The 21,737-nt window shown below is 35.8% G+C and overlaps 1 protein-coding gene across 1 annotated transcript in view; it reads left to right on the top strand.

The window, feature by feature from the left end:
- TRRAP (transformation/transcription domain associated protein) overlaps nucleotides 1-21,737 on the top strand; it is an 82,217-nt gene that overhangs the window by 25,326 nt on the left and 35,154 nt on the right. The window contains exons 29-52 of the mRNA XM_026054200.1: nucleotides 262-432; nucleotides 1,284-1,352; nucleotides 5,146-5,265; nucleotides 5,596-5,715; nucleotides 6,083-6,247; nucleotides 6,524-6,705; nucleotides 6,974-7,172; nucleotides 7,590-7,718; nucleotides 8,241-8,507; nucleotides 9,119-9,325; nucleotides 10,706-10,864; nucleotides 10,947-11,081; nucleotides 11,275-11,385; nucleotides 11,685-11,831; nucleotides 12,765-12,978; nucleotides 13,680-13,805; nucleotides 14,744-14,890; nucleotides 15,488-15,690; nucleotides 16,381-16,502; nucleotides 17,390-17,603; nucleotides 18,609-18,788; nucleotides 19,385-19,531; nucleotides 20,226-20,345; nucleotides 20,648-20,935. Of these exons, the coding sequence (XP_025909985.1) occupies nucleotides 262-432; nucleotides 1,284-1,352; nucleotides 5,146-5,265; nucleotides 5,596-5,715; nucleotides 6,083-6,247; nucleotides 6,524-6,705; nucleotides 6,974-7,172; nucleotides 7,590-7,718; nucleotides 8,241-8,507; nucleotides 9,119-9,325; nucleotides 10,706-10,864; nucleotides 10,947-11,081; nucleotides 11,275-11,385; nucleotides 11,685-11,831; nucleotides 12,765-12,978; nucleotides 13,680-13,805; nucleotides 14,744-14,890; nucleotides 15,488-15,690; nucleotides 16,381-16,502; nucleotides 17,390-17,603; nucleotides 18,609-18,788; nucleotides 19,385-19,531; nucleotides 20,226-20,345; nucleotides 20,648-20,935 (3,942 nt within the window). The remainder of the gene's footprint in view (nucleotides 1-261; nucleotides 433-1,283; nucleotides 1,353-5,145; nucleotides 5,266-5,595; nucleotides 5,716-6,082; nucleotides 6,248-6,523; nucleotides 6,706-6,973; nucleotides 7,173-7,589; nucleotides 7,719-8,240; nucleotides 8,508-9,118; nucleotides 9,326-10,705; nucleotides 10,865-10,946; nucleotides 11,082-11,274; nucleotides 11,386-11,684; nucleotides 11,832-12,764; nucleotides 12,979-13,679; nucleotides 13,806-14,743; nucleotides 14,891-15,487; nucleotides 15,691-16,380; nucleotides 16,503-17,389; nucleotides 17,604-18,608; nucleotides 18,789-19,384; nucleotides 19,532-20,225; nucleotides 20,346-20,647; nucleotides 20,936-21,737) is intronic.

Below are 21,737 nucleotides of genomic sequence, written 5' to 3'. Positions count from 1 at the left end.
TATTTATAATTACAGCAGTTCTTAAACACCTTGTCTATAATTAAATTCTGCTTAATTACTTTACTGAATATACTACTATGCATGAGGAAATACCCTAGTTCTTGAATCCATGCTGTGTTTCCAGTAGTAAAGACCTTGGAACTGTTGCATTCGGAAAGTGCAAACTAGATAAGCCAGCAGAATTAGTTTTAAGGAATGTACTTGCACAAAAATAGCCAAAGTTTTCCCCCTCCTGCCATTTTAATTTTTCCTCTCTTGCAGTTCTTGGAAGGAGCCACAATAGAAGTGGATCAAATTCATACGCACATGAGACCGTTGCTTATGATGCTGGGAGACTATCGAAGCCTGACGCTGAATGTCGTGAATCGCCTGACATCTGTCACTAGGCTTTTTCCAAACTCTTTTAATGATAAATTCTGTGATCAGATGATGGTAAGCCTATTCATGTAAGGGTTGTATTATAACTAACATTTGCACTATTTAAAAGTAGCTACTCAGTAATTATTTAATGTATATATTAAAATAAGTTTTTGGTTTCCTAATTCATAGAAGAAAATATCTCGAAATATGAAAATGAATATCATATTATGCAAAATATTGAACAACTATGAACCTAATGAACCTATCTTTATTGCATATTAAACTTTTTTTTTATGCCTTTTGACCTATGTATGTAGTTTCATATCCTTTGCTTTCTTGTATAAGGAAAGAACCTTTAGCAAACTGTAAAAGTCAACAGATGAAACTTAAGTTCCAAGTGATAATAGTAGCTCAGGAGATGAGGGCTTCTTAAATCATTAAATGTCATAGTTGTTTGTTCTGTCTAATAATCAAGTTGTTGGCGACTTCAGCCTTTGCTCTTCCTGTGCAATGCTTTACAGTTTATTTATATATAAAAAWATATATATACATGCTTTTTAGCAACAATCCCTTGCAGTCTCCTGCAGCACCACACAGGAATATGACAATGCAGATAGTTTTCAAATACTAAATAAAACTTGTGGTCTTCTAATAGATTAATGACAGCTTTSTTAGGTAATATTGCTGCCTCTTCAGTTTGGAAAATTCAAATTATGAACCATATTGTTTCAAATAGTAAATGAACTTTTTCATGCCGAGGGAACAAAAATAACCCTGATTTCTCTCCTTGTTTCCCTCAAACAGTAATTACTGCTTCTGCTTTTTCTTTTCTTGAAGTAATTGCTGTCACTTGCTAAAATGGAACAGTAGAAGAATAATGCAAATTAGCTTATTTTTTTTTTATTATTACTATCTTTTAATAGCAACACCTGCGTAAATGGATGGAAGTGGTAGTTATTACACACAAAGGAGGACAGCGGAGTGATGGAAATGTAAGTTAATGAATGCTTTTGTAGGGAAAGACAACACAGAAATCAACTGTATGAATGTTTAGGAAATACAGAACTCATTCAATTATAAATGTTATTCTAACTTGTTACCTGCTGATGTTTTGTTACAAGTAAATGACATTATTTATTGAGTATTGGTAACAGATCTTAGCAAAGGAGCCTCCTTACCATTCTAGGTGCATTTACTTAAGAGCCTGCCTTGCGCAGGTTTGTGCAGGAAAAATGTATTGATTTTGCAGGTTTTCTGCTTAGAAATCTGTTCTTTAGAATGGATGATGACTGCAGCAACGTAATCTCTCTTTCTGCTTAATATACCATATTATTATTTATGGTTCATACCACATTATTTTAAAAATTGTAGAAAATAACAGCATTTACTCCAGTTCATTTTAAATCTGATCTGTGAAAGATAATTTTGTATTTCCTAGTTGAGATTGCATCAGAATCTCCCCCTGCTTCTCCCTCTGTCAAACCATGGGAACCTGATAAATTTTTTGGTAAATGAGAAACTGCATCRCTTATCAAGAGCACTGTGTGCTCCTCAGTGATATGGCGCTTAAGGGAATTCCTGCTTCAGTGCTGTTCATGCAGATTGCCAGAAGTTCTGTCATGCTATTAGGATGTCATTAATAATTTATATTAAGTGTTCAGATTTATTATTGCATGAACTAGGGAAAAATTGGAGGGGAGTTGTATTAATTTCTTTGTTTTTCAAATTAGAATGAAATTAGATTGGCTTTTTATTTCCCTCAAAACAGAAATTGTTTAATGGCTTTTCATTAGTCTTTCCTGTCATTGCAAAAGAGCTTTTACATCTAAATTCAGTCATTGCTTTGTATTTGACCTAGATATTCTAAKGAAGTAGAATTTATTTTATATTTTAACTTAAAAATGCACAGAATAACCATTTCTGAGTTAAACACTATTTTTTATTTGAGTCAGCATAGTTCTAAGGCCTTCATATTTTTCTTGGATTTGCTTTTTCTCTTCTCAAACATGAAAATTGCAGTTATTGTACAGATCTTTATATACTAGTAGTTTTTCAAACCACAGTGGGGCTCCACTATAGCAGTTTTTCAGTTGTCCTTGAACCTTAAGCTTGAATGACATTTGATTGTAATTCTTTTGCTTTTAAAGTCTTCTGTCATAGTTAGTTTTTATGTAGTTCTGTGTTTAGTCTCTCAAACGTGCTTTTTTATTGTTGGTTTGAAGTTTATGTTGGGGGGAGGCACACTTCAGAAACTTGAGAATAAATCTACTGACAAATCTCGAGGGAGGACAGAAGTCTGTGGAAAGGCTTTCAAATAGGAAAAGAGACTTGGTGAGACAACAAGCTGACTGAAATATTACTACTTTTTTTTTTTTCCTGTTGTTCCTTTAAAGTTTTCTTAAAAATAAAAGCTATAGGGAACTGGAGGGCACAGACGGTTACGGCAATCTGTGTTCATACTGGCAATGTGCTGTAATGGTGATCACATCTTCTAGCCCTGGGGAAGGCCACAGTGGGGAAGCTGCTGGTTAAGGTTAGTTGTAGTTGGCCTTTCACTTACTCTGGGTCCTTCCTGAACATGCAGAGATYGCCCAAACCTCTTCTGTTCCCGTAAGAGCTGTGCTGGGGAGTGCTCCTCAGTGGGTGGCATCATTCAGACTGAGTGGTTTGATGTAGGAGCTGGTAAACTCAGTACAGGATGGAAGTGGTCAGGAAACCCTCATATTTGCTATGGAAACTGATAGATAGTGTTATTGCAGGATTTTTGACTTAAGCAATTTCCATCCTCTCTTCAGCTGCACATTTTGAAGGTGCCAGTTTTGAACTCTTGCTTTGGTGGTAGTGTTGGTGTGCAGCTCTGGCATCCTGCACAGAGTGGATGGTCATCAGGGCCTCATCATGGAGCAGGCTGTGCTTCAAATGTCTAGAGAAAGAGTTTTCTAATGCAAAGAAATGACAGCTTTACACAAAGTAAATACTTCAGACATGTGCATTGAAACTGATGCATATTAATTTACTTTTGATGYCTACTGATGTCAAAACATCTTAAGTGATTGATTCACCTAAACCATTTTACAGTAGTCTYAATGTGTTCTTCAATTGACTTGCCTGATTAAGCAAATGAACAAATAAGTAATATCTTGGGTCGAAATGAAGATTTAATTCATTGGCRAAGTAATTTAATCTTTGATTTAAATACCTTCTTCCCTACCTCTGCAATGAAAGGCATGTTGTTATGTGTTAGGTCAGTAGTAGAAAAGCAAGTTTTGAGCAGATGTGTGCCACAAATACTGTAATGAGCAGCAGTGTCCCAGCAGAAAGTCTCCACTAGATTTGTAAGAAGGACATCTGTAGCTTGGTAGTTCAAATACCAGTTTCAAAATCGGTATTGGACAACTTCATCTTTGAAGATAATATAATATTGTTCCCTTGTTTTTAATGATATTCAACATCTCTCTGTACAAATACTTGGGAAGCTGTGCATAAGCAATGCACAGGGAGGGAAAAAAAAGTGTCTTGTGTCCCCATTTTTAGCAGAGTAATTTTAAGAGCGGGAGATGGTTGTATCCCCATGCGCTCAGCCCGAGCTGAAAATCCCACCTTCCTCAAGTTGGGCCGGACTGCAGTCTGCACAGTGGCGTAAACTGATGTGTTCCTTTATTTYATGTTTTTGTGGGGTTTCTCTTTTCATGCTGAGACTTCTGCTTTGGCTCAGCCTGCTATGGAAGGGGTAGAGGTGAGAAACTCAGTGAAGGCACCAGGCAGTTYGTTGTTTTTCTGTTTTGGTTTCTTTTCCTGTGACTTGTTAATTCTCTCGAGGTGCTCTGGGCAGAGTGCGTTGTGCCTCCGCGTGCAGTGCTGTGCCTTGTCCCATGTTCGTCTGTGGCAGAGGTGTTTGGTAACCTTGCTGTTGAGGGTGTTAAGCATGTTTGTGCTAGGAAGAGCAGGCTTTATTTATTTATTTATTTATTTATTTATTTATTTATTTGTTTGTTTGTTTTAAAGCACTTCCGTCTTGATGGATTTTTGTGCTCTGTGTTATTCTCTGTCCTGTCCTTCAATCTGGCAGAGTAGTCCTTGGGGTCCCTCTAGGCAGATTGCATTGAAGGAGTGGGGCCCACAAGTAATTGTCTAAACTCAGCTGAGGAAGCTTAATCCCTTTGAAGATACCCCATTGTATCCCGTGTTATTGCAAATGGACTTGAGAGAGATGTTGAGGATGTTGTGGCCTGTTTATTTGTTTATTTTTTTCTCTTTTTCTACTAAAGAAAAGCTACAATGTGGTTAACTGAAACACAGTTCACGTTTAGAATTACACAATGAAAGAAAAAAAAAAGAATTGTTTGAAGGAATTCAAATTTAATATCGGGGTAGGGGGGAACAGAGCAGACTTTCCTTTAGAGTAGCTGGCTGTTTGCAACGTCTCTAGAGGAGCTCGGAGCTGCCCATGCAGTAGCCTCYGGCCGTGGGGCAGCAGGAGCAGCCAGGGCTCCCCTTGGTGCCSTTAGGCCGCAGCGGCCGCCTCCGAATGCACAACCCTGCTCTCCTGGCACAGTAAATAAAATTARAGATGACTTTACAGGAAATGTTTTTTTGGGGGGGAGGGGGAACAAATTCCACAAGTSAAATATATTCTGTGTATCAGGGTAAGTAGATGTTAACCCATTCCTCTTGATTGCTGGCTATGCCAATACAGAGAGGGATAAAGAATGCTAGAAGAGGTGATACCATTTTTATATGTTTCTCTGGCAGTGTTAAATTGCTTGTATTTCTTTTTGCCTGTAGGAAATGAAGATTTGTTCAGCAATCATAAATTTATTTCACCTGATCCCAGCTGCTCCACAGACTTTAGTTAAACCTTTGCTGGAAGTTGTGATGAAAACAGAGCGAGCAATGTTGATCGAGGTAAAAGTGGAAGTTAACATTGATTTTTTTTTTTTTTTTTGCCTTTCTTAAAGTATATTTTGAATTTTTRACATATTGATATAAGAATGTTTGATTATAAAAATTCTTTTAAAGTACAGCCTTCTCTAAACCTCTTAYTTGGAATCAGCACTTTATTAAGCTTCTAAAAGCAATTGCTTAAACTCTCACTAAACACAGCATGCAAGTTCTAAACATTTAGTATCTGTGTAAATGCCAAATTAAGTGCTTTTCTGAGTCCTAGTAAATTAATAGACAAATAAAACTACTCCATGCTCTGCATTTTTCATTTAAGCGATATTATTTTTTCAGGCTGGCAGTCCATTCAGAGAACCATTGATAAAATTTCTGACACGTCATCCATCCCAGACTGTTGAGCTATTCATGATGGAAGCCACTTTAAATGATCCACAGTGGAGCAGAATGTTTATGGTAGGCTCAATGGGAAAGTGAAGAAGTAAAACCTAAATCTCCACAAATCTGATGAATCAGRAATATTTATCTTTTTACTCTCTGTTTTTAGTTTTTCCTCCCYTATGCTCTTGTAGTTCTTAATCATAGTCTTATTCTGAGTATAGGATGCCTGTTCCATGTTGTTTGKTTTTTTTTCCCTTAGATTTTATGCCTTTACAAATTATGTAGGATTATCACTAAAGTTAGATATTTTTATATATAAAGAAATCTAATCTGTGCACTAAAGTTGCATATATAAATATTATAAAACTACRGGATAGAATAAGCCTGTGATATGAATTGCTTTTAAAAGTTGCTATTAAAATTACTTTTTSCCTTTCTTCAGAGCTTCTTAAAACATAAAGATGCCAAACCCCTACGAGATGTACTGGCAGCTAATCCAAACAGATTTATTACTCTGCTGTTACCTGTTGGTACCCAAGCAGCTGTTAGACCTGGTTCTCCAAGCACTACCACAATGCGTCTTGATCTTCAGTTTCAGGCTATCAAGGTATTCATTTTTTCTTTTGTGTTTTTTTCTTTTACAGCTCATATAAAAATGCTTTAAAAAAATCAGCTAAGATTCAAGAAGTAAACTGATGGCAAAGGAAATTTCCTTTAAAAAAGCTCCCTTTAAAATCATTCTAAGCTAGTTCATGTTTTACTTTTCTTTGAATGATATTAGAACCCTAAATCATCTTGAAACAGATGCTTTTTTTTATCGTTGTTGCTACTGACGGAACTGTTGCATGTTGACAGTGCATTTGTCTTGTTTTGCTTTTGACAGATCATAAGTATTATTGTTAAGAATGATGAATGTTGGCTGGCAAATCAGCATTCCTTGGTGAATCAATTGAAACGTGTATGGGTGAGYGAAGCTTTTCAGGAGAGACATCGTAAGGAGAATATGGCTGCAACAAACTGGAAAGAACCTAAGCTGTTGGCATATTGTTTAYTGAATTACTGCAAGTAAGTAGAACCATGTATTTTCTGTAGCTCATGTACTTTTTTTAAAAAAAAAAATATTTTTGAAAGTATGGTGAAGACATGTAGATGTATTAAAAAGGGATGGCAATTATTGAAGATAAGGTTTAACTAAGGTGTTTCATAATATTGCCATTGACTCTAAAACCTTCATCCTGTTGGCTCTGTTGTGTAAGTYTGTTTCTTCATCAAATTATAAGCATAGTAGGTTAGTAGATGATTTTTCACAGAAGCTTTTTATGTGTTTTTACAGAAGGAATTATGGTGATATAGAGTTGCTTTTCCAGTTGCTTCGGGCTTTTACGGGTCGTTTTCTCTGCAACATGACTTTTCTGAAGGAGTACATGGAAGAAGAGATTCCCAAGAACTACAGTATATCTCAGAAACGGGCTTTGTTCTTCCGATTTGTGGACTTCAATGACCCAAACTTTGGAGATGAGCTCAAAGCCAAGGTAACTGAAGCAATTAAGTCAAAGTAGTCTGGTATTTAGGTTTAATTTTCTTCTTGGGAACTAGGGTAACAAAACTCGCTTGCTTAAATGTCAACGAGTTTGGTAATTGGCAGAKCCATTTAAGTGAAAATATCATACCTGAGGAAGAGCAATAATAAACAGAGACAGCAATTCATCTTGCTTTCAACACTGACTCTTTTAGTTTACACTTTCTAAGAATCTTTGCCCTTGGAAGAGGGAAAGAGGAGGAAAAAAAAATCCATGTACACTGTTCCTTAAGGTTTTCCTTCTAGCTTCTTTTGAGAATCAAATGAACATCTTTAACATGCAGTTTTGCATGCAAAAGAAGTTGAATACTGACTGTCATTTAGAGAAGGAAGTACTCTGATATAATTGTCTTGTCTTTTTGCTCTGCAGGTACTACAGCATATCCTCAATCCTGCTTTCTTGCACAGTTTTGAAAAGGGAGAGGGTGAACAGCTTTTGGGACCCCCAAACCCAGAAGGAGATAATCCAGAAAGCATCACTAGTGTTTTTATAACAAAGGTAACAAAYTTTGCTTATGTTAAAGCACTTAAAAATGAAGTTGAAATTGAAAATTGTTCCTCTCATTTGACTTTTCTATCCTGATTTGATGACTTTTGCAATTTCCGTCTATTATGAGCAGTACTATGAATCATAAAACTTTCAATTTTTGAGATTCATCAATCTTCAGTAAGACGCTTAATTTACTTATGATATACCCTTGTAACTTGGTTTTCCTTAAACCAGTCAGCCAATCTAAAATGGATGTTGTTCCAGATGAGTTTTTTTATATATTGGGTCTTTGGAAGTTCCTAGATGAGTGGATTATTAAAATTTCCTTACCTCAGGAGGCAATTTGATTGATTTTGACCTGAATTTTAARAAGTAGTGCTTTTAAGTTTTAGTCATGTTGCAACACAACAAAGAAAAGTGTAAAATTAAACAAAAGAAAAGCAAAGCAAAAAAAAAGCCCCCCCCAAAAAAAGCCTGTACTTATAGGTCATGATTTTTGTTTCTCTCCTCTTTTCCCCTTTCATCATCTAGGTGCTTGATCCAGAAAAGCAGGCAGACATGCTGGATTCCCTCAGGATATATCTCCTGCAGTTTGCCACGCTGCTGGTTGAGCATGCCCCACATCACATCCACGACAACAACAAGAACCGCAACAGCAAACTGCGCCGCCTCATGACTTTCGCTTGGCCCTGCCTCCTGTCAAAGGCCTGTGTGGACCCGGCCTGCAAATACAGTGGCCATTTGCTCCTGGCACACATCATTGCAAAATTTGCCATACATAAGAAGATAGTGCTGCAGGTATTGACTGTAGGCTTGTATTCGTGTGCCTAAAGAATATTAATAAGTTTTGTAGTTTCCTTTTTCTTTATGTTACAATGCAGAGTAGGGAGTGTAGAGTAATTTTGGGTGCTTGGTATGTGAGCAGTAAGCAAGCTTTTCTGAGCTAGCAAGTGCAGAAGCAGTAAGCCTAAAACTAATATGTATCCTTTGGCATAGGAAAATATAGAACGACATTTTGAGCCATGTGAGTAATGAGAGAGGAAGGGAACAGTAAAAAGTGGTATTTGTTGAATTRATGTTTTTTCATTGGAGACCAATATTTCACCTGAGACAGGGAGTGAGGACCAAAGGGAAAACTTCCGTTTGGTCAGTGGAGAAGAACAACAAATGAAAAGGGAGGTAAGGGAGGCAAAAGCAATATGTTCAACAAAATATATATATGTGTATCTATATATATGTATATAATATGTATATAAATATTTTGTTGATAGTTTTGTATGTATACCAAGCTATTGTCCTTCAGAAAAAAAGTCCAGGGTGTTTAGAGAAAGATATATGGTGTAGTGTCTTTTACAAATGCTTTATTTTAACAAACATATGTAAGATTGATCAGAAACTTTTCCTTTTAGGTTTTTCACAGTCTTCTAAAAGCTCATGCCATGGAGGCTCGTGCCATTGTCAGGCAGGCAATGGCTATTTTGACTCCAGCTGTGCCTGCTCGAATGGAGGATGGACATCAGATGCTGACTCACTGGACGCGAAAAATCATTGTAGAAGAGGGTCACACCGTTCCACAATTAGTACACATTTTGCACTTGATAGTACAACATTTCAAGGTACTTGTACCATTTATTCTGGTAATCACTGTATCATAAATGCTAAGGAGGTGAACTTCAGTTTAATTAAAAATATTGTAATCCTGATTATATGGCTTAGTTTCAAAAGGCATCAGCTCTCTTCAAATGTTTTTGATTAAAATTGAAAAAGCCTCTTACAATTAATGTTATATGACAACTTCTGAAGTATTCTCTCTTTTTTTCCTAGTTTTGATTACATTATTTGTCATTTTTTTTTTTTGCCCAAATGTCTTTTGTATCATTTTGGTATTTGTATTTGCTTCCTTGCTATGGCTTTGTAAACTGCTAAACAAGCTCCCCAAAGAGCACATGTTTTTGAAATGTCAATTCAATTTAAGTGAAAGATCAACCTGGTCTTACTGCAGATAAGCCTAAAAATGAACTTTCATGTAGAACGTGATTGTGTGATTGGGAGCTGCCTTGCTGCTAGGGGAACAGTTTGAAGTTAAGGACTGCAGCTAGGGGTGCCCTGTTCCAATACAGAAGAGTTGATAAGTATAATTCTTTGGACTGATGCTGGGTCAAGCAAGCAATTACAAAATTGTAATGCTTAATTTAGCTTAGAAAGAATGTATTTTACTTGTTTAAACTTAAACACAGGATTTTTCCTTATATAGTGGAAGAAAAGGGTACAAATGAAACTGCAAGRCTAATTTGATGTATGCTCATTAACAGACCTGTGAAATTTCTCTAGCATTAAGTCATTGAAATGAAACCCTCTGCTTGTCCTTAACTTCCAATGATATCTTCCAGTAATTCCTGAGTCATTTGCTTGACTTCATGCRTTCTGTGGGGTTAACTGTGAAATTTATTATCTCCAGCTGTATGTTGGGAAATACATGTTGGGAAACACTAAACAGATGGGGGAATAATGAAAAATTTCAAAAGAAGAACTTTTGAAAATACAAATTAAAAACATTAACAAAATGTGTCCCAAAGTCATAGTTAGCTTGTTTTAGTATGAATTTTATTTTATTGACTTTTTTTTAAAAATAAAAATATTAACGTACTTGAAAGCCACTTTTTACAGAAAAACTATTGAAAAAGTATCTAAATGTTTTCAAATATGAGTTGTACCGTTCTAAAAGGATTAGGTTCTTGAAGAAATCACATTCTGCAGAAAATCTTCATTTAAGTACCTGTAACCAATACATGAAACTACTGAGAACTGTAGCCAAAACTTTATTTTCAARCTGCTACCTATTCTTTCTAGTTGCAAACAGTTAACATGAAACAAATTAGCACATTTTRGGATTAAAGACTGCTATATTACTTTGTTTTAATCTTATTTCAATATTTTTGTTTTTCAGAGAGTGTAGCTGACTTTTGGCTAACATACTTGTGAAACCTTCTTTTCAGGTTTATTATCCAGTGAGACATCACTTGGTTCAGCATATGGTTAGTGCCATGCAGAGACTGGGCTTCACTCCCAGTGTTACAATTGAGCAAAGAAAATTAGCTGTGGATCTTGCCGAAGTAGTTATTAAATGGGAATTGCAAAGAATTAAAGACCAGCAGGTAGGAACTGTGAATAAACTGGTTAAGAATGGACTGTTATGCTGTTAAACACWTTTTAACATGCACAATTACGATATTTCAGCCAGATTCAGAAATGGATCCAGGTGCAAGTGGAGAAGGGGCCAGTTCTGCCTCATCAGCTGTTAAAAGAGGATTGTCTGTTGATTCTGGCCAAGAAGTGAAACGATTCAGGACAGCTACTGGAGCAATAAGTGCTGTAAGAGAAGTTCATGTTTTKTTCAGAGACTCTAAAGTTATAAAGTACTTTGACTATGCAATTAGTTTATTTGTTTTTCCACATATTTTGTAACTCCCTGAATTCGAATTTGCTTAGAAAGTACTCCAARTATTTCTGCTTGTTGACCTTCTTACAATGTAGGTTACACATTKAGTGTCTTGTGTTCGTGCAGGTATTTGGACGTAGCCAGTCCTTGCCAGGAGCTGACGCGCTTCTTTCCAAGCCCATTGACAAGCAGCACACGGACACAGTGGTCAACTTCCTGATTCGGATTGCTTGCCAGGTAGTGTGCTGTTTCAGATGGAGAATGTCCAGAGTTGTTGCAATGATGTCTCAGATTAATTTTTTTTTTGTATATCCCTGGGTCATTTCAAGTATTTAACTATCAGTTTAGGCCCAAGTTTTGATGTTTACTATTAATTGTCACCTTTCTGTGCAGTAAAATACTGTAAGACTATAGTGATAAAATTATTTAAGCTCATCCATTTTAGAAATAAGAAATTATACGCTTGCCTGGAACGCATAAAAATTAATGAGTTGGTTACAGAAAGATGTCATTTTGTTACTCTGATTAATTGCTAGGTAAATGACAACTCAAACACGGCTGGATCTCCTGGGGAGTTGTTGTCTCGACGTTGTGTCAACCTCCTGAAAACAGCTTTACGACCAGACATGTGGCCGAAATCAGAACTCAAACTGCAGTGGTTTGATAAGCTGCTAATGACTGTGGTAGGTCACTTTCTAGTTGTGTAAGGCTTCAGGGTTCTTTAGCACAAATGTTGGTTAAATACTTGTGAAATAAAGTGTTTGAGGTGTTTTTCAAGTTTAATATTTCTTGACTAGTGTGTCTAGTAAACATTCATTTTTTTTCTGCTGTGTACCTTTCGATTTTATTTAATTTACACCATAGCATAGTTCTATATTTGAAATAAAATGTTAAGTCATGTAAATACTAATTTAATTTACTGCCATTTTTTTGGAAAACCTGGAACTGGCTGGGGGGCTAAAGGCCTTCTGCTGGTGCCTTAGCCTAACTTGGATTCCCAGGAGACAAAACCAATTGGTCAAAATTTTAATCTAGGTATTAATTTTTACAGTCTTACTCTTTTCTGCAATCTAGTAAAACACATAGAGTGTGTGAATTGCAACAGTTCCATAACTTGTGTYGCTGCAATACCTATGGACGCTAAAGTAGGGTTAGGAGCAGGTGGTTTAACTTGCCTGGATTGATTCAGTTCTTTCGAAATAAGATTGTTCAGATGGCCTACTTTTTTTTTTTTTTAAGATATTATAAACTTCCTACAAACACTATTTTACTGGTTGCTAGTTTTGTAGATATACTATGGTAATCTTGAAGATCATGTAAAGGCTGGCTTTCTGCATTTGGTGATACAACCTATTTTGTTTTAGCTGTACAGTACACATGCTGAGGTATCTGTATGCTTTTTGGTGTTAYAACATGCTGTTTTATGATTGAAGACCTTGTAGAGCCGTGTACTTTACTGCATGACTTATCTAAAAGCATAAATGTGAAACATCCGTAATATAGAGACCTTGACCTCGTTTTTATACTTTTTCAACAGATATCATGTGGACTTAACTGYTTAATACGTATATCTTTTTTCTGCCAACTCACTGTCTTACTGTTTATGTTCTCTTTAGGAACAGCCCAACCAGGCCAACTTTGCCAACATTTGCACTGGCTTGGAGGTCCTGAGTTTCCTGTTAACCATCCTGCAGCCCCCTGCAATCCTCAGCAGCTTCAAACCCCTGCAACGAGGCGTAGCAGCCTGCATGACTTGTGGAAACACCAAGGTTTTGAGAGCAGTGCATAGTTTGCTTTCTCGCTTAATGGGTATTTTTCCTACGGAACCAAGTACGTGGTATTTTCTTCCTCCTTTTTATCCTTTACTGCTGCATAACTTAAGTGATTAAGGGTGGGGTGAAGAAAATGTAGAATGTGCTAATATTCTATCTTGTAATTTCTGCATTTAATGATCCATTTTAGCTTGCACTTTCAACCTCTGTTTAAGAAAAGAAAAACTGAAATGAGTAATCATTTGGAATACATCATTATCCACATAAAAAATTGTAATAACCTGTAGCTGTCATAACTTTGGTTCAGGAAATGCAGGCTATAAATTTAATGTATTTTGCAATTATAATTTTTCTGCTTAAGAAATACAGATTTTTAGTTGTTAAGCCATGTTGTTTTGCTAAAACATGGGAGGGAGATTAGATACTAAAAAAAAAAGACAGTAGGAAGAGATGTCATTTATATCCTGCCATGTTGTGATTCAAACTAATTTATATATGTACACATTTTAGAAAAACTTCAATAGTCTAAGAATTCTTGCCAAAATGAGTTATTTAGAGGTAGTGGTACCGTAATATGTAAGACACACTGTGTAATCAATAGGTTTTGTGAGGGGATGTCTTTGTGCTACTTTTTTTTGATTTATTACCAAACTAAATTTGCACTGTTGGAATGGGTGACTGGATGCGCACAGTGGAGTTGTTTCTTGCCTGTTCTTTAGCTAATATTCCCCAAAATAAATATAACTGTCAACTCTGCAGGTACCTCAAGTGTTGCTTCAAAGTATGAGGAGCTGGAGTGCCTTTATGCTGCAGTGGGAAAGGTTATTTATGAAGGACTTACTAATTATGAAAAAGCTACCAATGCTAACCCTTCACAACTCTTTGGTGAGTTTCCAGCTCTCTAGCAGTTTATTAGTATGATTGTGGCCTTTTGCTTATTTGCTGTAAGGAGTTGAAATCCAGTAACCATGCAGAGCCATCAGTAGTAAGTGGTTGGATCCCAGCTTGAGATATGAACTTTCTTTTTCAGTTGTTTTTAAATCCTCATTTATCAGCTAATAGGATTTATTTATAGATTTTGAATTCTCACTAAACGGGGAATCATATGAATACTACATTTCTGTATTGAAACAGCAGATCTGAATTTTAGTATGTACCATTTTGAAGAGCTGAAATCTTTTTCTTAAAAGATACTTATTTAATTGGTAGGGAACTCAAGCTGCATGTGACAGATTGGAATAGGAGAAATTTGGTCCAGAACTGGTTGTGTTGGTGAAGCAGACCTGACATTGCACACTCCTAGAAAGCTTGCTGATTTAAATGGCAAATGTCCTTCACTGTTCCATCCTGTGATCTGTGCAGGTAGCTGCAATTTCACTTTGGGAATTGCCTATTTGTCAGGTGTCAGGATGTGCTGTGCAGCAAACTAACCAAGAAGGATACTTCTTGCCTTTACTTCAGAGTTCACATGAAGGTTAGGCTGTGTTGTTTCTCTTAGGTTGGGGAAATCTTATTAATTTTGTGTTTAAGGTTTTGAGCTTTCTTTGCCAAATTTCATCCTTGTGTGAGCAGGAAAAGAAATCAAAATTTTCAAAGCAATCATTCAATGACTGAAGCATARTTCTATAAATATTTTTGTAGGCTATTGTAGAATTATTGGTTGCAGAAAGGARAAGGATAGTTGTAGGGTTTAGAGGGTATATTTTGGCAGAATACTTCTACAGAGCAAYTGTTCTACATCTAAATGTTTCTACATGGAAATCCTTTATCTTATTATGCTCAGTAAAAGTTCTGCTGTGTTAAATACTGTTTTTTATCTGCAGGTACTTTAATGATTCTCAAGTCTGCGTGCAGTAACAACCCCAGTTACATTGACAGATTGATTTCGGTTTTTATGCGGTCCCTGCAGAAGATGGTCAGGGAACACTTGAATCCCCAAGCTACAGCAGGAACAGCTGAAGCAAATACAGGTATTACATTACATAGTGTAATGATGGCAATGATTAAAAGTCTTCTAATTGTGTATTAAATCCCCTTCTTTCCAAAGGGATTAAAATGATTTTTGGAGAGGTCTGTGGGCATTACTAAATATTGAAACTTAGTGCAGTATTAGTGAGAATTATTATAAAGTATTGAAGGATAAAAATGCACTTTGAGTTGTTAATAACTGCTTTAATATATCCATTTCGGTAGTAACCCAAGCATTTTAGGGGATAGTTAGTGAATACTTGCTGAGCTACAGCATATATAGAAATACATGGTATGGTGCGGTTGAAAGGAGGTTGGCTTTTTTAATTTTGTCTTATGCTTTCACTTTTTTACTCCTTTCTCTATTATAATAGAAGAGCTACTGCTTGTGAAATTAGCTTTTTGGACCTGAAAGCCTTGTTTTCATCTTAAAATAGCCTCTTTTTCTTTCTTTTCCCTTTTAACCTCTTTTCTGTCAGTAAAAATCTGTCATTTAATAAAARGAAAAAATCAGATAGTTTCCTACTGCTGTTCTTAAAATTTCACCTGTTATACGTGTTTAAAAAGCTTTTTGTTTGTTTATTTGTTACTATCTGTAGCAGGTACAAGTGAACTCGTAATGCTAAGCTTGGATCTTGTGAAAACCCGTCTGGCTGTGATGAGCATGGAAATGAGGAAAAATTTCATACAAGCTATTCTAACATCTCTCATTGAGAAGTCTACTGATGCCAAAATTCTTCGTGCAGTAGTAAAAATAGTGGAGGAATGGGTGAAAAACAATTCCCCAATGGCAGCTAATCAGGTAAGTTGAGAAGATAAAATCATTATTGCATTCAAATACCAAATAAATACAAGTCATGCCAATATTATATTTTGTCAGCTTTTGATAATGAGATTTGCAAGAATCTGGTGTATAAATTTAGACGCTGTTGCAATGTTTTTGATTATTCTGCATCAGCCATGAAAGTAACTGGAGTTGAAAATGCTTAGCAATTTGTAAGTTGATAGTATTTGTTTCATTTGAAAGACCATTTTGCCTGCCAGCTGCTTTAAAATAACAATTATATATTTCACAATGTATATGTTAACTTGCGTTGAGAGTTTCTTCAGATGGAGATTGACTAATACTAGTTTAAATCATATTATTCCTGTAACATTGTGCAGTCCCTTAATTTACAGTATGTTGTATGAGAGTTGACTACTTGACAATCTACTGCTATATGAAAGGACTTTTTTAGTTTAGATTTTTGTAATCTTCAAGTAATTTAAACTTGTTATTAGTTGTGATTTTAAATTTCTGTAGCTAGTATTAGAAGTGTAAGTACTTGAATTATTTTTCGTCTTAAGAACTATGACCTTCCACCAAGCTATTTTTCAATACTTCAGGAGTGAAAAAGTGATGTAAAGGATGGCTGAGACGTACTTTGAATGTACCAGTTTTGTGTGCTTTAAGATGAATTGACAAAATTAATCATGTCTTCTTTTAACACAGACACCTACTCTACGTGAGAAGTCCATTTTACTAGTGAAAATGATGACTTACATTGAAAAGCGTTTTCCAGAAGACCTTGAATTAAATGCCCAGTTCTTAGACCTTGTTAACTATGTCTATAGGTAATTATAGCAATTAATCATTTATTGCAGTCTATTGGTTCATAATTTGTACTATATATGACCTTTATAATGTGCCATCAATCTTTTTAAGTTCTGAGTTAAGTATATTTTTTCCCACAAACCCAGAATCTGTTCATTTCATTAAATCACAATATTTACTTATTATATCTGAAGATACGATGTGAAAATAAATGTCTCTTAAAAAGGATTATATTTTTGGCTCTGCAAAAATATCCCTCCACTGTAATCTCCCACTCTCCCATAGTACAAGAGCATCTTAATAGTTGATCATATTATAAATACAGTGATGGTAGCTAAAACCTCTYTCTCCTTTTGTGCATAGGGTATAAAGCTTTTTTCTCTTTCTGTTGTGTAATATAATTTGAGGAGAGTTACTTTATTAGTTCARCAGGCAGATTTTGTAACATACTATTAYAGTGAAAAATAGTTCCCTTATCAAAAACATCAGGTATTTTCTTTTGTGCTAATGATCCCCATTATTTTCAGCTGCTGTTGCCATTCTCTTTCCTACTTAACTATGCACGGTGCTGGAATGGACACAGTAATCAGCAGGTTGCATTGATTAAGGTTACTGTGACATTTCAAACAGGGATGCTGTTGTGAGTGAAATTGATTTTTTTTTTTCTCTCACATTATAAAGAAATTTTATCCAAATTTTAACAAATTTATGATAGCTCTGAGACTTTTCTCTATTGAGCAATAAGTAGCATTTTTTTCAGTGTTTCTCTCAAAATGGTGGACCTGGATGTACTAGGGTTCTGTCAAAATATCACCACCCTTGATTTCAACGTTGTATAAAACTACATAAATTTATATAGATTTATATAAACTAGATAAATTCTAATATCATTATTTTTCTGTTTAAGGGATGAAAATCTTTCTGGTAGTGAACTTACTGCAAAACTTGAGCCTGCGTTTCTTTCGGGCCTGCGTTGTGCTCAGCCGCTCATACGAGCCAAATTTTTTGAGGTCTTTGACAATTCTATGAAGCGTCGTGTCTATGAGCGCCTGCTTTATGTGACCTGCTCTCAAAACTGGGAAGCGATGGGAAATCACTTTTGGATCAAACAGTGCATCGAGGTAGGGAAATTGCTCTTATCAGAAATGCAGTTATAATTCTAGAAATGTGATTTATTCCCCATTCTTCTTGAGTGTGTGTGCAAGTGTTACAGAGTTTGTGTCTTAAGGTGTATTTTTTCTGTATCATAACTAAAAATAGTGTACTGACTCGGACACTTCCCATGGCATTAAAAATAAATACAGAGCTAAACCGTAAGAAGCTGATACTTGGGGGGAAAAAAAAAATGTTTGTGGATTTGATATCGATATTTACAATCAGTTTCCCCCAGGAAAGGGTAATGAACATGTTAACATATCCTAGGAAAATCCTTGTCTTGTAAATAATGGTGATTAGGAAAAAATTCAAGAATTGGTAAAGCAAATGAGTTAAAAAYCTTACGGACTATGTTTGCACTGCTGGTATGATAAGTTAGGTGGGACTGCTTTGAAATGAAATCTCATTTTTGGTTAGCTTATTTATGAAGAGATAGGTCTAACTTTTTTTTTGTTTTCAAACAATATATATGTTTAAAAACGTATGTGTAAAGTAACTAGAACATAGCTTTGTGCTCGTGAAAGTATTTGAGCTCCTTGCAGAGAGATGAATTCTCCCCATCCTTTCTGGTAGGACTTTGATTTTAATGGGGAGATTTTTTTTATATATTCAGCTGATTGAAGACATTAAATATATATATTGAAAGTATGAAATACAGAGTGTAGGCACAGAAGATTACTATTCCTTGTGCGGTTTCAGACTATCTTACTTGAAAGACAATCTTGAAAGTATGGTCATAGGCCTCTCAGTGATGAAAAAGATATGATCTAGTAAAGATGAAATGAAAATTTATTAACATTTGTTGAATAAAAATGACAAGTATACCTTAACTGTGTTAGTATGACTTTTTTCTTCTGTTACTAAACTTAAACTGTAAGGATTTTTGTTTTGTTTTTGKTTTTTTTTGGTTCAATACCAYAAAAATGCAAAACTCATAAACTTAAAAGCTCTTCTTATTTTTTAACATCTAGCTCCTGTTGGCAGTGTGTGAGAGAAATACCACCATTGGGACGAGTTGTCAGGGTGCTATGCTGCCTTCTATCACTAATGTGATCAACCTTGCTGACAGTCATGATAGAGCAGCGTTTGCTATGGTAACCCATGTCAAGCAGGAGCCTCGAGAAAGGGAAAATAGTGAATCCAAAGAAGAGGTAACTTCTGGAAAATATTGTACAATAAAAATCTTTTGCATTAAAGTGACTTTCCTGTTTTCTTATCAAATGAGTTTGGAGGATATGCCTGAAGACGATGTGCATAGGTGGTTCAGCATCCTGTTTGTTAATTTATTAAAAGAGTTTGTATCACAGAATGGTTGAGGTTGGAAGGGACCTCTAGAGATCATCTATTCCAACCCCTCTGCTCAAGCAGGGACACCTGGAGCACRTGGCAYAGGGTCCATCCAGGTGGGATTGGAAGATCTCCAGAGAAGGAGACTCCACAACCTCTCTGGGCAGCCTGTTGCAGTACTCTGACCCTCAGTCATTKTTAATCCCATCACAGTTAATACCATTGTATTTTAGCCATGTATTTGGACTCTTAGAACTTGTTTGCAATCACTCCATATGTAGCCTTTTCTGTACTGTAGAGCCGTTTAAATTACTTTCCTAAACTTGAAGAAATATCAGAAATACTGAGACCCAAAGTAAATAATTTTWAAAAATTAAATCTATTTATTTGTAAGGAAATAAAAAAGAAAAAAAATCAAAAGAAAAAACTTGCATATTTGAGGTTGTTTGCTTTCTTTTAGGATGTTGAAATTGACATTGAGCTGGCTCCAGGAGACCAAACGAGCACCCCAAAAACCAAAGAGCTCTCTGAGAAGGATATTGGCAACCAGCTGCACATGCTGACCAACCGGCACGACAAATTTCTTGATTCTCTTCGAGAAGTGAAGGTTGGTGCAAATCATTGATTTCCTTGGGATTCATTTTAACAGTGAAATCTTCAAAATGACACCTTCTTTTCTGACTTGGTTTCTTTCTAATTCTTTCTTTTTACTGGAGCTATCTTGCATTTTCAACTTCTACCTCTCCATTGCTTATTTGGAAAAATATTCTGCCAGACTTTCCAAAGTGTTTGTCAACAGTGGAGCTTAAGAATTCATGGCATTATTTTTTTGGTCAATAGTTTTTTAATATAAATGTTGACAGATATTTTGCATTCTAAGTGTATTTTTACAGAAATGTTAAGAAAACAGTGATGATAAAGACAGAGCACAGAATCAATAATGTATCAGCATTTTGTGTTTAAATAATTTCTAAAGATAATATTAGCTGAAAGCTTTTTTGAAAATACTTTTACAGCTCTATCAACATGATCATTCACTGTTATTACTTAGTGGCCATCATCTTTACTTTTTCTCTCTCTCTCCTTATTTAATAGAATAGCACATCAATCTTGATCCACATGGAAATAGGTTTAAATTCATTTCACGGGAGTTTTCATTGCCAGAAGAAAAGTATTTTTGACATGCTAGTTGGAACAGATGTTAACATCACCGCTTAAACAGCTGTATGGTTGATGAACTCTTCTTCCACAGTATAAAGTATTCTTTTTCCATTTATATGCATCTTTTTTTTCTGTTCTAGACTGGAGCATTGCTGAGTGCCTTTGTTCAATTATGTCATATTTCTACACCACTAGCAGAGAAGACTTGGATCCAGCTTTTTTCGCGATTATGGAAAATCTTGTCTGACAGGCAGCAACATGTGAGAATCTCTCTCTCATAATAAATTTGCCTTTGTTAATGACTTTTTCTGTGGATTGTAGCTATGCGACAAAGAATTGGTTCACATTAGGAAGTTTGCCATTTTTGAGGATCATTGAAGGCTGTCTATGTTCATGCACGCATCTTTTGAAAGAAGTAGTGCCCCCTTCAATTTATTAAGAGAATTACCCTTATCAGATGATTGTGCTGCAGCATATACTGTAGTAGCAAGATTTTTGAATCCAAATTCAGTACTAGAAGAATCTGAGTGAACAGCTAACTATCCCTGTGCTTCTCTTCCAGGCTCTAGCAGGGGAAATAAGTCCTTTCCTGTGCAGTGGCAGCCATCAAGTCCAGCGGGACTGCCAGCCGAGTGCCCTGAACTGCTTTGTGGAAGCGATGTCGCAGTGCGTTCCTCCCATTCCCATCAGACCCTGTGTCCTGAAATACCTGGGCAAAACTCACAATCTGTGGTTCCGTTCGACACTGATGCTGGAACATCAAGCCTTTGAAAAAGGACTGAGCCTACAAATCAAGCCTAAGCAGACAACAGAATTTTACGAGCAGGAAAGCATAACTCCTCCTCAGCAGGTATGATGCTGTATTGATGAAATACCTTATGAAACGGGGAGAGAAAAGCAATGTAGCAATGTAGTACAATAGTACTCCTTCCTCAGTTTTATTTGTTAGGCTCTTGTTAAAGTTGAGCCTGTTTTGAATTCACTAAAGTAGTTCCTGTCCTTGCATATTTGTGAATACAGACACTTTCAACATTGCTTTCTATCTTACCTAATTCTCATGCCTTTTCTTCTCCTGTCACTAATACTTTCATATATTTCTCTTTTTTCAATCTGTTTATGACACCAGTTCTCTGCAGCACTGTAAAACCAAATCAAACCATTTCTGCTCCTAATTTTAAACCACAAGTGGAAGTCTGTATGGTCTCCATTTACCTCAAAGGGTGTATGGTTTTCCTAAGAAATTCAGTTTGTTGGTACATGATCTTGAAGAATTGTTGGCTAAGCAAAGCTGAGTTAAGCAGGTGCTGTTGTGTTCAGTAGCCTGGCAGATAGTTATGATCAACCCTGGTGTTGTTTTGTTATCAGCTGAGGAAGTTTTTGTTATCAGCTGAGGAAGTTAAACATTACAGATTCTTTCTGCATTGAAATTTGAGTTGTGTTGTTAAGTAATTTAATTTTCTATAATTTAATCTGATATAATAGGGAGAACAAGCCAGAATCAACACAAAAAAGATTTATTTTTCTAATATAGTGCAGTGTTGGAACTTCTAAATGAGCTTATAGAATACACATTTATTTTCCTGTCTTTCTGAGCTTGCCTCAGTGCAGAAGATGTGTTTTTGCTCTCCARTTTTCAATGTCACTTTTCAATG

This window comes from Nothoprocta perdicaria, unplaced genomic scaffold, assembly GCF_003342845.1.
Source record: "Nothoprocta perdicaria isolate Ctin4 unplaced genomic scaffold, notPer1 scaffold_12, whole genome shotgun sequence".
NCBI lineage: Eukaryota > Metazoa > Chordata > Aves > Tinamiformes > Tinamidae > Nothoprocta > Nothoprocta perdicaria.
Note: the sequence above shows the minus strand (reverse complement) of the source record. Positions and strands in the feature narration are given on the sequence as shown.